The sequence below is a fragment of the Gymnoscopelus microlampas genome (assembly GCF_963454915.1).
Source record: "Gymnoscopelus microlampas genome assembly, chromosome: 1".
NCBI lineage: Eukaryota > Metazoa > Chordata > Actinopteri > Myctophiformes > Myctophidae > Gymnoscopelus > Gymnoscopelus microlampas.
In genome coordinates, this window is record NC_139962.1 from 28,802,081 (window position 1) to 28,816,105 (window position 14,025).

Consider the following 14,025-nt stretch of genomic DNA (forward strand, 5'->3'; position numbering starts at 1 on the left):
CACCACTATACAGTCACAGGATTACAAAAAAAAAGAAATAGGCTGATAACCTACAGTTTAACTTCATAGAAAGATTTGCTTACACACCTTTAACTGCCCCTTTAGTCATAGCATCGACTGCAAGGGGGACATTTATTATTATTTATTTTTACCTTCAAATCTCTTTATTGTCTTTTTTATAATTGTAGATAGAAGCAAGGGGGAAATTCTATAAGGCAAAGATCAGAAAGACAATTCAATAAAGTAGAACATGTTCAGTGGAAAGCAATATAGAGAGCATGCGGTGTGCTGCTGACCCTGGGGCTGTACCACAATGACCTTTTTTGGTGTGCATTTTCACACGTGGCTCGAGGCCAATACTTGACATTTCAGTCAACATTGCAACATGGCATCTCTGTAAGAGCTGTGAACACAGATGTGACTTTAGGCTTTATTTTGTTTTATTTATCCCATTCAAACCGGGAACGCATCTCTGTCATTTTAGATTTCTCTGGCTATTCAAAAATAACCGCACTATGAGCTTGTAGATCTGCAATTTTTTGGAAGAATCGTGAAAATGTGTGCAAATCTTTAAATATATTTATTTTTAAAGAGAACGTTTGTAAAATATTTTGTTCCAGGGACCTCCAGAAGCAAAAAAATTTGTTTCGCTTGAAAAATAAATAAATATATATATATTCAAAGATTTGCACAAACCTTCACGATTTTCCAAAAATAGCAAATAGCTGCTATATTTTTGAATAGCCAAAGAAATCAAAAAATGACACACAGGTGCGTTCCCGGTCTTAATGGGTTATTTTATTTACCCAAGCTGTGTCAGTAAGATTGTTGACAGTACTGTATAGATTGACATGTTTTGCTGCAGATTGGCTTGAGGTTCCTGTGTGTCAGTGCCAAGATTCCACAGTAAAATCCTCAGTGTTAATTAAAGTCAGAGAGTGTACAAATGTAACCAAAAAGACCCGAGGGTCCATTTGGTTACAGTTGCACACTTTCTGAGTTACAAATGGTGAAATTATATACTGAAAGTAACAGCTGTAATTACAGCTGTGATTTCAGCTGTGACTGCCAATGCCTGATGCCTCTCCGTGACCATGCCAAGCTTTAAATTGAATAACAAATAAAACTTAATTGTGATGATTACCACAAAAATGTCCACAAGCAGAGAGGGTGTCCTATATATTGGGTTTATTACTGTTTACTTCCTGTCAATTGAAAATAATGCATGATTGCATCAGCAGGCCCTTATGAATAATTATAGATTATGATTTCATTCACCTGTGTGATTCCCATAGCTCATGTTCCTCCACAGGCACCTGATCATTCATTATGGATACGTTATTTATGTAACTCTAGATGACGGTGGGACGGTGCATTACTCGTTTTAAACTGAAACAGTTCACTACACTACAATATGTATCTGAAAACATTTGAGGTGAGAAATAGGCAATGCTGTAGTAACATAGCCTCGGCGCTGCCTCTCTCTGGCATGAGACACAAACAGCTGCATGTGCGGAGTCTATCGATCGCATTGACAGAGGGAACGGGACAGTCGGCTGAGATTGTGATTGGTTGAGGCATAACACGCCTCTGTTTCAGAAGTTAACTTCAAAATAAAGCTAGCAAAAATCCATTTCATGACGTCTTTTAAATAAAATGTCTAATGTTTGTCATTCTAATAGTCTTCAATAGCACATTATTAGCACATTAGCACATTATTATGTTCTTTTCTCTAATAATTTATCCTCCTCATCCTCATTAATTTTCAGTTGCTGACACCAAATACTAGAGAAGCCAATGACCAATTTCACCAATTAAAAGATGTAACCAGTGATATGTTGCAAGACAAATCCCATTGAGGAGAGAGAGAGAGAGAGAGAGAGAGAGAGAGAGAGAGAGAGAGAGAGAGAGAGAGCGAGCAAGCAAAAAGAGCTGAGAAAAGGGCTGGAGAAATGGGGTGAGTGCTGAATTAGACATGCCGGATGTCAAGAGTTCAGGGAGATGAATTACTGGGCTACTATCAAAGGAATCTGTCTGGCATTAAGATGACTTTGAGGAGCCCATTACCCTCACATCATTTTAACGATCAGGCACATTATTTACACCACATAAATTCTGCCTTTCTTCATGATGGCAGTCAACACCGATCAACCTTTTGGTTAAGACAGCTTATCTAACATGGGCGATAGCAGCTGGGTGAATCTGCAAAACCCTTTCTTAAGGTCATGTCTATCACATGAAATGAACAACTGTTAACTAAGCCACTATTCAAACAAATTCAAAAGTAGCAGGTCTACAAGCTCATAAACACATCGCAATGTGATGGCATGTGAGCTCTGCTATTTTTGAAGTTTTGGGCAAATGTATGGGGAGAAAAGAAAGAAAATGATTTCTGAACGTTTTTGAAAAAAATATATAAATGTCTATGTATAGGCTATGTTAAAATATTTCAATGCATGCCCTGAACCTGATAGGTCTACAACAGAATGTTGAAATGTGTTGCATCTGAGTTCTTCTTCTTCTTCTTCTTCTTCTTCTTCTTCTTCTTCTTCTTCTTCTTCTTCTTCTTCTTCTTCTTCTTCTTCTTCTTCTTCTTCTTCGTTGACATGTCCATAAGAGGCCAATGTGCCATGGTTGAAAGTGGTTATAAATGACTGCCGAACGTGTTTCATGTACTAGTGCATGGTGGGTAGATACCACAGGAAATGATTATAGTAATGGGAGTGATGAACATGTCATATTGTTAATGATTAAATGATGACAGATGTACTTGTGATACACATCAGTCCAAGCTGACACCTCTGGCTGGCTAGTGGTTGCCATGCCGACCGAAAGGGGGTTACTGTGACCTCACAGTGTGCCCTAGTCCCTGTGGAGATGTATCTGGCTAATGTGGCGAGAAATGTGACATTAGCTGTATCATTCTCTGTCTCTAAAAGACACACACACACACACACACACACACACACACACACACACACACACACACACACACACACACACACACACACACACACACACACACACACACACACACACACACACACACACACACACACACACACACACACTCGGTAATCATGTATTTACTGCCTTGAAGAATCAATTGACCTGAACAAGCTGTGGCTTTTCTGAGCCACTACTTGAGACTCTGTGTCATGATGACATCCCTTTCCTTATTTCATCACAGCAGTGAACAAAGATGCAAAATGCGAGAGAGAGAGAGAGACCAGCCATGAATTAAACATATTTTTTTCCAATCATTCCTATAAGAGACAATTCCTGTGTGCTACTGAGCGGACCCGAGTCCTACTCATGTGAAACACGCTGCGTGGCTTCAATAGAAAATAATTTGATTTGACTGTCATCTCTGTTTTCATAGGATCTCTTCAGTAAGTCGGACCCCTTCTTGGAAATATACCGCGTTAACGATGACGAAACAGAACAGCTTGTGCACAGAACTGAGGTAAAGCCTCCACACACCGCCTCGTTTGTGTCTTCTAATCATTTTCCTGCAGCGCTCGACACGCAGTAGCCCCTTTTGCTGCAATCAGTGTTTGGTTTTCCTCCATCCACAGGTGATTAAAAACAACCTGAACCCGGTGTGGGAGCCCTTTAAAGTCTCTCTCATTTCTCTGTGTAGCTGTGATGAGGACAGAAAGCTCAAGGTGAGTGAACCTGAGGACTGTTCTGGGCCTCTGGTGAGACCAGATCAGTCAGATCAAATGTCAAAAGGACAGCATCTGTCTGATCAGCACACTGTAAAATCCTCCAATAACAATTTTACTGTGTAGGAAGAAAACAAATCTGAGTATTCATGCTTTCCTACATGCATCCACACACAGAGTCCCTTCTTTTTTTTCTTTTTTACTCCTTTTTCTCCCCAATTTAGTCATTATGCCAATTGATTCCTCCCCACACACATTTCTGTGTATTGTCATTGCTGTTATATCCTGCTGGCTCACCTGCCAGTGAGGAGCCCCCACCGGGAGGACGTAGAGACTTCGTTCTACTCCTCCCACCCAACACTCCCCGCTGCCAGGTACCGCCCCAGCCCGTAGGTAGTGACATTTGTGTAGTGACAAATATCACCCTCCCTGCCCCCTCCCCCAAACACAGGCTAAACACAGGCTAATTGTGTTCATATAGATGCTCGACAAATGCACTGCGGTGAATTCGAACCCCCAGACTCTGTGGTGATGGGCAGCTACTTTACCGCTGCGCCACACGCAATGCCTGTATCTCCATATTTAAACTTTTTATGTTTGGTTTATGTTTTTGTAAATTAATGCCCTACTTTGTCGTATCAAAGTGTTGCACAAAAGTTATAAGAATAGGCAATCCAATGTTGCATCTCGACACGTGACGTGAGCTTGTAGATCTACTATTTTCTCTAGATTTGAAACATTTACAAATTTTCACCTCCAATGACATTCCCAACATAGGGATGTCAGGTTGAAAGTGGTTAAGTCTGTCTGTGAGTTTTGTAAATATTGAACCAATTAAAAGTATTAACAATTGCTTGTGACTAAATAATAACTACATTGGATCCATTGGAACAGAGGTTCTTTTTTTCCATTTCCCAAAAAAACGGTTTTGGAGATACCGGTTTCCAACAGTGATGATATGTAAATGCGAACATACAGAGAGTAATAAAGACATCTGTCTGTGTGTATCACAGTGCCTAGTATGGGATTATGATTCCAGAGGGAAGCACGACTTCATTGGCGAGTTCTACGCCACCTTCAGGGAAATGCAGAAGCTCTCCAGCGGAAATAAGGTCAGTGAATAGATAGAGTTGCAGAGCAAGGGGAGAGACCCTACCCAGCCATGTGCATCACTAATGTGCCACTCGCTTTACTCTGGAGAACTCCATCACAGACCAGAGCAATGTCCTGCTGCTAGTGTGATATGAGGAAGATATATTGCCCGGTGCATATGGCATAATGACTTTTTCAAACTTGACTATTTCAGGTGTCATGGGATTGCATCAATCCAAAATATAAACAGAAGAAGAAAAACTACAAAAACTCTGGAGTTGTCATCCTGAATGACCTCAAGGTAATTCCCCTGTAATTCCCATGTCTATTAAAAAGGTCAGCTGTAGAGGAAGCTATACTAATCAATTATCTCGTTTTATCTTTTTTTTAATCTGTGTATCCTTTACTGTGTTTTTTAGATATACTGTTCATTTTTTTAACTAGAAAAATGTTTTGGTCATGCCACTGCTGTCTTGGCCTCTGCTCAATATCTTTAATTCTGAGTATTTGATTTGGATTCATTTGTGTTACTTTGTGACATAAATTGACATGGGCGCACTGACACATACTGTGCCATTCAAAAGAATCCTTGGAATGATAGTCATTATCTTGAATCAAATACCACCGAAGTGGAAAAAGCGGCACTCCAAAATAAAGGATGCAAGACTGGCTCAGATACACATTCTCATTTATTGAGAACGGTTACGCATTTCGGCCTCAGCCTTCCTCAGAGCCGATTTAAAAAGTGATAATGGGGGTGCATGCTCTTTTAAGCATACACATCATCATCCCCACCTGTGTAGGGGGAGGTCCATGCTTGGCAATCAGTTGATCAGTAACACCATATCACAGTCACAATGAATAGTCATTAGTCATGAATCATTACCAATATGTTTGCATGTGTAAATATGTGTTGGTTACTTGCAGATGTACAGTATGTAAACATTGTGCTTCAACAAATATTTGTCATATACCTGATAGAACAAGTGCACCATTTCGCTACCCTTCATAACAGTGATTTGTTCAGAACAACACTTTTACGACTTCATGCTTTTGAAACAGATTCAAAGTATGTACTTCCATCTGACGTCTTACCTTACAGAAGTATTATTTCTTGTCTTGCAGCTCCACAGAATGTATTCATTCCTTGACTACATCATGGGAGGGTGCCAGATCCACTTTACGGTACATTGAGCAGCCCATCAGTAACACATCAACTTCCCTCACCAGTTTGTAGCAACAGTGGCCCTCAACGGGTATATGATTCATCCACCGCACTCCAATTCTCTGCGTATTAAAAGCTTTCTTTCGTAGTTAAGGTGTCATAGGAGATAACTGGCATAGTGGTGGAACCTGCCTATTATAATTTAACTGGCTGGTCCATAAAAAGGCTTATGTGCAGTCATTCAGACCTGCATTTTGATTAAATGTTACATTCTCTAAATGTGAAAGATTACACATTGTTCAATTTGTTTTTCCTCTGTTGTACATTCCCCAGGCATTATATTAGGTAAATGAATGTTTCCATATGCACCATATGTACAGACAGTTTTCTTAGCTGGAGGCTTCTTGGAATGAATTCAAATCTTTCTCCAACACTGGCTCTTTAGTTTGCCCTTCATGGTGCTGTATGCCTCTGTCTTATTCCCTTGATAGATTACTGAGGCAATGAATATTAATGATGACATCTACATCTATGGTAGATTTAGTGCATTGCAGTAGCTTACATTTCTGTATATCTAACACTTGTTCGCTTCTGTCTCTCAGCAGGTGAATATTGTCTAACGATTTCCTTTAAAAAATAATTAATTTGCAAATTACTTATTTTTAAAAGTAATTTGCAAATTACCCTGGATGTTATTTTAATGTTGGAAGTTGGAACACGTCAAAGAAATGCAAAATTGTTTACACTTTTTGATTCACACCGTGCACCAAAGTTGTTCTCAAAAGTTTTTTCATCTCAGTCCTAATTTGACCTCATTCAAATTCAAGACCAACTGTTCTTATAAATTCAAATAAGAAAACATGTAGGTCTTAACCGTATGCGTGGTAGCTTAAAATATTCTGTCTGATCTTTTTTCGTACGATCCCTCCAACTGTAAGTACACCCACATAGACCACTACAGTATGAATATGCATTTCTTCAGAGGTCAGAATATATGGTGGCCTTCAGAGCTACATAATGTGGATTAGTTTGGCACTGGGTGCCTGAGGCCTCTTTATCCGTATTGTTATCTATCTCTAGGCCTCCAAAGCATCATGGGACTAAACGATTCTCTCATATCTTAGAAATATCTGTATGCTCCAGTTTATGTGACCTATGATATGAGCATGCTGGAGGAAATTGTTCTGTGAAAGGAGTTGAGTTGTTGGTGTCTATCAGTATCTTGTTAGAATGGGCTAATGTGGGTGACAAACACTTGTGTAAAGTGGGCTAAAACTAGACATCAAGTATAGAAAACATATTAATTATAAAGGTAAACTGATATAAAGCCTATTATATTTATTATAGGATTGTATGTTATACAGTCAGTTAGGGCATACTAATGATTATTAATATCTCCTGACAACAGCACTCTGTTGTTTGTACTGTATCTCTGTAAAAGTATCACTCTGACTTATTTACCTTGTATTGTATTGTACAGTACTAATGACCACCAGCTGTCAGAAACAACAGTAAGGTTAATCAGCATCACTTTACTACTGTGTGAAAATGTATTACAGTTTAATGACTTAGCAAATCTATTGGTTTCGAACAAATTTGTTTTATTACATTTGTGATGAACTGATGAACAGCTTGCACCTAAAAATACGCCAAATGGGCCAAATCAATAGTTTATCAACTTACAAATGAGCGTCTGGATGTGCTAGAAAGGGAAAGGAATGAAGGAACTACTTTCAGAATAAGCTTGAGTCATCACAGTCTTGACATCCAACCATAAATATTGATTATGAAACTGTGGTATCATCGCCTATTTGCACTGGAGCTGATAACACGGTCTATTTCATGGTACAGCACTTATTTTTGTGTATTATTGCTTAATTATATGTGAATAGCTATCTATTAATTAATTAATAGATTACACAGAAGCCATTTTAACCATTTAAGCCCTATTTAAACATGTTCTAAAGTAGCCAATTTACAAGCTCACAACGTGGCGCAGTGCGCCTATGACATGCCCAAAATAGGGACATTAAGTTGAAAGTGGTTAACATTCAATCACTTTGCAAGAGAGAAATTTGCCATTTTGTGGACATACAGTGGCCTAACCCGTATACATTCAGGCCCAAAGGTACAGTGAAGACGAGACAACAAATTCAGTGAAGAGCTCACAATGGATGGACCTTTTTCATTTGTTTTCATGTTTTCTTTGATCTTTCCTCTCAGGTGGCTATTGACTTCACAGCCTCCAATGGGGACCCCAGGAACAGCTGTTCGTTGCACTACATCAACCCCTACCAGCCCAATGAGTACCTGAAGGCTCTGATCGCAGTGGGGGAGATCTGTCAGGACTACGACAGGTTTGTCAACCTCTCATCTCTCAATATAATGTGTTTTTTTGTCAGCGACAGGGCTTGTCAGACTCTCCTGGATGGAAATTGAACTGTAGAGTACACTTTTCATTCCATTTTGTCAGAATATCTTCCTAATCCTAAAGATGAAGTTCACCTCCAAAATGACTTTTTCCCTCTATTAATTACTCATCCCAATCAGCCTTGAAATCATGGAGATCTTTTAGTTTTTGTCACATTCCTGATCCAATATTCCAATATTTAATTAGTTGACGTAAATAGGAGGCCAAGCTAAAAAGAGCAGTACTAGTCTCCGCCAGGCCGAAGGCATGGCCAAGACTATGTTTTTGCCCCATGTCCGTCCGTCCGTCTGTTCGTCCGTCTGTCCGTGCGTCTGTGCGCGCGTCTGTGTGTGTCCGGCACTGTTGGCCCGATCAACGTTTTCACATCGGCGTGTTATTAGCCTCGCGTAGCCAGACAATATCACACGACACACTGCGTAATCTGCCGAGGGCTAAAGTGCATGCAATTTTGCAAAGGCAGATTCGTCTGGAACCAGGCTAGCCTGTTATAGCACCAGGAGGCCGATTTTTGCGAAACACATTTTTGGTTCCAAAACTCACACAAATCATCAGTACACATGATCTCTGGGGTCATGAGATCAAGATGTATAAGTTAGATTTGTTCAGGTCCCATTCCAAGTGGCTATGACCAAACTTTGCAGGCCCTGGGTAGGCAACCCGGCCTGGCGGAGACCTGTGCTCCTTGGAGCACACGTTTCTAGTTAAAACGATCACTTATAAGCTCAACATTAGTAGTGCTCCCTGGATTGCACTGTGAGAGTTGTTTTGGAGTTCATAAATAATTGTTTATATGGTTTTGCCTTGGTCTCCTATTTATTTCAATTAATTAAATATTGGAATAGGCCTATTGGATCAGGAATGTAACAAAAGCAAAAATAATTCCATGAATTCAAGGCTTCATGGGGTGAGTAATAGGGAGAAAAAGTCATTTTGGGGGTGAACTAGCCTGGATCGATACCATTTTCGGGTTTCTGAACTTAGGCGGCCGGAACACACGACTGGAACCTCCGGCACCTTGCACCTCCAAAATGATTCCCCTAGTTTAAAATTTGTTTAGTTTGGTATAATCGTTTAGTTTCTTTTGGTATAATAATCGTTTGGTATGTCCATCTTTTATTAGCGCTCGTAGCGAGACTAAACTAATTGATTCGCATTTTGCGGGTAACAAAAACAATGAGACGCCAACCGGAACCAACCACCGGAACTCAATGCTTTTTTTCCTTTTTCCAAACTGGATCACACGGCTCAGTTTTAGAATGAATAACAGGCTTTCCTCCGTGGTGGAAAGCCTGGTGACACGAGGTTAGGGGTGAACTTCCCCTCTAAAGAACTGCTGCATCTGAGCCCCACCAACAGGGGTGCAATAGAAACAATGGAGCACTGAATCAGACCAAGAGGAAATTACATAAAGATTTGCTCTCTGATTTGTAGTGGAGCTGACTGAATTGAACTATTTAATTTCGGTCTGTTAGACCTTCATCAGGTTATCTTTTTTGATAAGTGTTGAAATTAGGCAATTATACAATCAAACTATTCTCTTCATCTACACACGCTTTTTGTGACATCAATATATTCAATATAAACCTCAAGTTGTGGTGGGTGGTGTCTGTCTGTCTGTCTGTCTGTCTGTCTGTCTGTCTGTCTGTCTGTCTGCCTGCCTGCCTGCCTGCCTGCCTGCCTGCCTGCCTGCCTGCCTGCCAGGAACCATACAATAGAATAAAAGGAAGCAAACAAATGCCTTTGCATTAACAACAAAACAAGAACAAAACAGAATACACAAGATGCAACTGTCCCACAATATTGACAACTAGACCTATAGACAATTCTTCTGCAACCAGTTCTTTGTGATAGCTTTTTTGCTTGCTGCAAGTAGGATCTTAAGCAGATAGGAATCATCCTGACTGAGTCCATTGCGACATATGGAAGTATGGGAAACCTCGAGGCTTCCCTACTGGGCAGGGCTTCTTTCGCTCTACATTAGAAGAGTTGGGAACGGCGGGTGTTGTTACATTCTAATACAGCCCGAATGCCCCATTTCAGCACTGGCCTCAGTGGCTTGCCTCGTTAATCACTAGACTTCCATCCCACATTCCCTGGGATTTTGGGATCGACTCCCGAAGAGGACACTGTTTTTTCAAACAACCACGGACTACCTTTTTCGCCGATAAAGTATAGTTTTGGACCGCGGTGCGCGAACGTTGCAAAGTTCGCTTGTGCCTACTCAGCCCCATCCGAGTTATGTACCGACAGGCACATAATCGTAAATCATGTTGTGGGGAGAGCGTTTGTCCCAACTGCCACTCAAAGTGACTGCTGGCCAAACACAGCGCGTCTTTGCCGGGACTTCCCCAACTCTCAACCAAGGGGCCAGCTTGAGATTTTTACATTGACTCCAATACGGAAGAGACAGTTCATATGAATGGCCTGTAGTTTCGCTGTTTTGCCCCTGCAGGTGTCAGAAATAATTTATTTTAACGCAAGCGGATACGTTTTTGACAAACTTTAGACTAGATTTTCTTACCTTCATAAAAATTGTCATAAATTCTACAGTATATGCTTCCAGTCGCTAGTTTAAAGTCTCCTTTCAATCATCATGATATGCGTTTTGCTAAATTATGGTCCCATTTATTCTAAAATTGACGATAAAGTAGGCTACTCTCTAAGAAGGGCGGGATGATTTGATTGACAAGCTACACAACCAATAGCATTCATTCCCCGCCCCCGCTCTTGATTGACAAGCTACCCCGCTCTTGATTGACACTCCATACATTTTTGCTTTTGGGCTTATATTAGAGATGGCGGATTTCAAATTCCTGAACAATCGGCTTCATTTTCGGTCTGTAGAAACCAGCGGTCTGGCTTTGTCCATCTCTTTTATACAGTCTATGCTCTCAACTCCAGTCCCCAACTCCAGTGTACTCACATAGCTCGCGAGTCCATCCGGGGTTTCTCCAAGATACAAGGATTCAAATGTAGTACTGATACTGATACCCAGAATTATTTAAATAAGTGTTGCTACTTCCTTCCAGAAAGGTTGAATCACAGGACAAGACCAAAATATATGTGAATGATCAACCATGGTATCATTCTCTCCAGCTGTCCAGCTGGTTACCAGTTTGTTTAGACTTCTGTTTGGGAGTAATAAAGAAGCACATCTGTTTTTTCCAACAAAAGTCTCTCCAGGTCAGGGAATTAGTGGTTGATGATTGTGTTTCCCATGTATTCAACCACAAGTTTTCACTACAAGTAATATTCTTGAAGGTCCACGTCCATTTTTTCGTAATTAGTCCTCACTAATGCTCATTTGGTGCCATTTTTGACTACTCGGTCTGTGTCTCAGACGAGGGCTGCGGACAGTTCAGAAACCTGCCTATACCAGTTACATCATCAGTAGACAGGTTTGGTCATTCAAAGAAGGCTATAGGCTATAGAACGTAGAATCCCCATCGGTGATGTCATTGGTAGGCAGGTTTCTGAATTGTCGATAGCCCACCAATGGGACGCAGAGTAGAAATTATGCCATGTTATAATGAGCATTGTTGAGGACCAATTATATGAACATCATTCAGATCTTGTAAGCCTGCAGTCGGATCTAATGGCATCTGAATTAAGGAATATAAAAAGGAGGGAGTCTGTGAAGTAGACCGGTCCTACTCTGTTGAGAGCTTTATAAAGAAGTAGATTGACTCTGGAAGATACAGGGCAACTATAAATAACACCCATGTTGCCTGGTTCAGGGGTCACTCACTTTGATAAAGGGCACATAGATATGGGAAAAGAACATGTGTATCCACTCAACAGATTTCATAGTCTCAGCTCACTGGTGCAGCAGTGAAAGCAATTGTATTCTGTCCTGTATTGCCCATACACAGTAAAATCATGGGTGTTAATTTGAGAGTGTAAAGACTGGCGATTTTCAGTGTTAATTAACATCTTCTTCTCATCTTACTAATTCAATGATAAACTGTTCCCTCGCAAACTCTGCTGCCAAAAGGACATGCAGCGATAGGGGCTAACAATGGCACACAAACAGAAATGAGTCATGTGACTTGAGAAATGTCAGTAGGCTGTAGAGTCAAAGTTGAAAGCAGAGGAGGGTGCAACTTTCAATGTGAGAAGAGAGAGGTGTTATTGTGATCACACCTTTTCTGTGAATTAAGATTCCTCTCACTCTCTAAATAGTGAAGATTAATTCATTCTGTGTTGCATTGCTATTTTTTGCTATTGTGTCTTGCAGTCATACACATTTCTTAACATCACTGATTCTTATAAATATCTGGGACAGTATTCTCATGTGTGTCAATTGGTCATGTTAATTAGTTTAATGTTGTACTTTTCTGAGAGAAGATCCTGTCATCTGTAGAAACTACACCAAATGAGGATTAGCAGTCGGACTTGTAATTTATGCAGATCCCCGTTACAGGCAGTGTCTGCCTAATTATAGGATTCCAACAGATAACAGTAGAAACACTGAGAAATAGTATCTGGCCCATGCAGTTGCATCATCTTTTTGGAGTTTACGTAGGCACTCAAGCGCCTCTTACATCCAAACATGCCTCTGGGTGAACTGCTACAGCGAGCGTGGGCAGCCATCCCCTCATAAACAGGGATTGTTATTCAGGTACCAACGTGGGCAAGCAAAGCTCTTACAGTATAGTGAATATCAGGTGATGTGGGATTCTAGAGTCCTTACGGGGCAGTGCGTTGTGGAGCTTGAGTGGGTACCTTTTGTCTGTGTGGGCAGAGGCTTGTTTGTCCCGCTGAGAGGGATATTATATCGGGCACAACCCACAAGTGAAGCTCACTGGCTCATCCTTTGATGAGGAAGTGAGGAACTATGGGCCGCTCCATTGTGAATTCCTGGGGGTTAATTCTCAATATTTTCCTGTGTATTCACCTTACTGCAAAATTCACATGCAACAACGGCTCTCTTATTAGCTGGATCAGGAGGCTTGTACACTCTCTTCTTTTCGACGATGAATGCGTCACATTGAGTGGAAGTTCTGTATCTCACGAACCTCAGGCGGTAGAGGAAGTCATTAAATCCATATTTGGAAAAGAGCTCAGGGATAAAAGATGGCCCAACTTATTTATAATGATATGTATTTTTGAATACTGTATAATGTTCCCAGTTTTTGAGCTTCATCTCTTTGCATTCAAAGTAAGATGTAATGTGGCTGCCATGTTGTTATGACAAACATGTATGAGGAGTGAATGACCGGTAAATAACAGCTGTGAGAACGATTCCGCGATTGCAGCTGAGCTGGTGCATTACATTCTTGGATACTGTACATCATAGTGTGTGAATTAGGTGACCTAAATCTGTTCTGCCTGTTAGATAATATGCGCTTAGTGTCGCCCCTGCATGGATTGACTGATTATTTTTAATTTGCTCTCAAAGGAAATGTATAATGTATTGAATTACTATTCACTTTTGCTCAACTTCATCTCCCCTGCTACTGCAGGCTATTTTAAGCATTTTCTGTGGGAAATCTGGGGATCCACCATGGGATTCATTAGAAGCTGGATTTACCATTAACAGCCACACTGTAAAAACCCATATGGCCAACATGGGATCAGAGATTTAAAGCACTAGTAAAACAAAAGAGAACAAGCAAGTCCAGTCTGCTAGGATAAAATTATACAAAATATGCCTTTAGTTATCTTAA

The 14,025-nt window shown here is 40.6% G+C and overlaps 1 protein-coding gene across 1 annotated transcript in view; it reads left to right on the plus strand.

Annotated features, from left to right (window-relative positions):
• The window catches only part of cpne7 (copine VII), a gene marked incomplete at both ends in the record, with an annotated part of 50,248 nt that overhangs the window by 20,356 nt on the left and 15,867 nt on the right, over positions 1-14,025 (plus strand). Inside the window, 6 exons of the mRNA XM_084079794.1 lie at positions 3,383-3,466; positions 3,579-3,668; positions 4,682-4,780; positions 4,975-5,061; positions 5,886-5,945; positions 8,149-8,282. Coding sequence (XP_083935920.1) covers positions 3,383-3,466; positions 3,579-3,668; positions 4,682-4,780; positions 4,975-5,061; positions 5,886-5,945; positions 8,149-8,282 — 554 coding nt within the window. The remainder of the gene's footprint in view (positions 1-3,382; positions 3,467-3,578; positions 3,669-4,681; positions 4,781-4,974; positions 5,062-5,885; positions 5,946-8,148; positions 8,283-14,025) is intronic.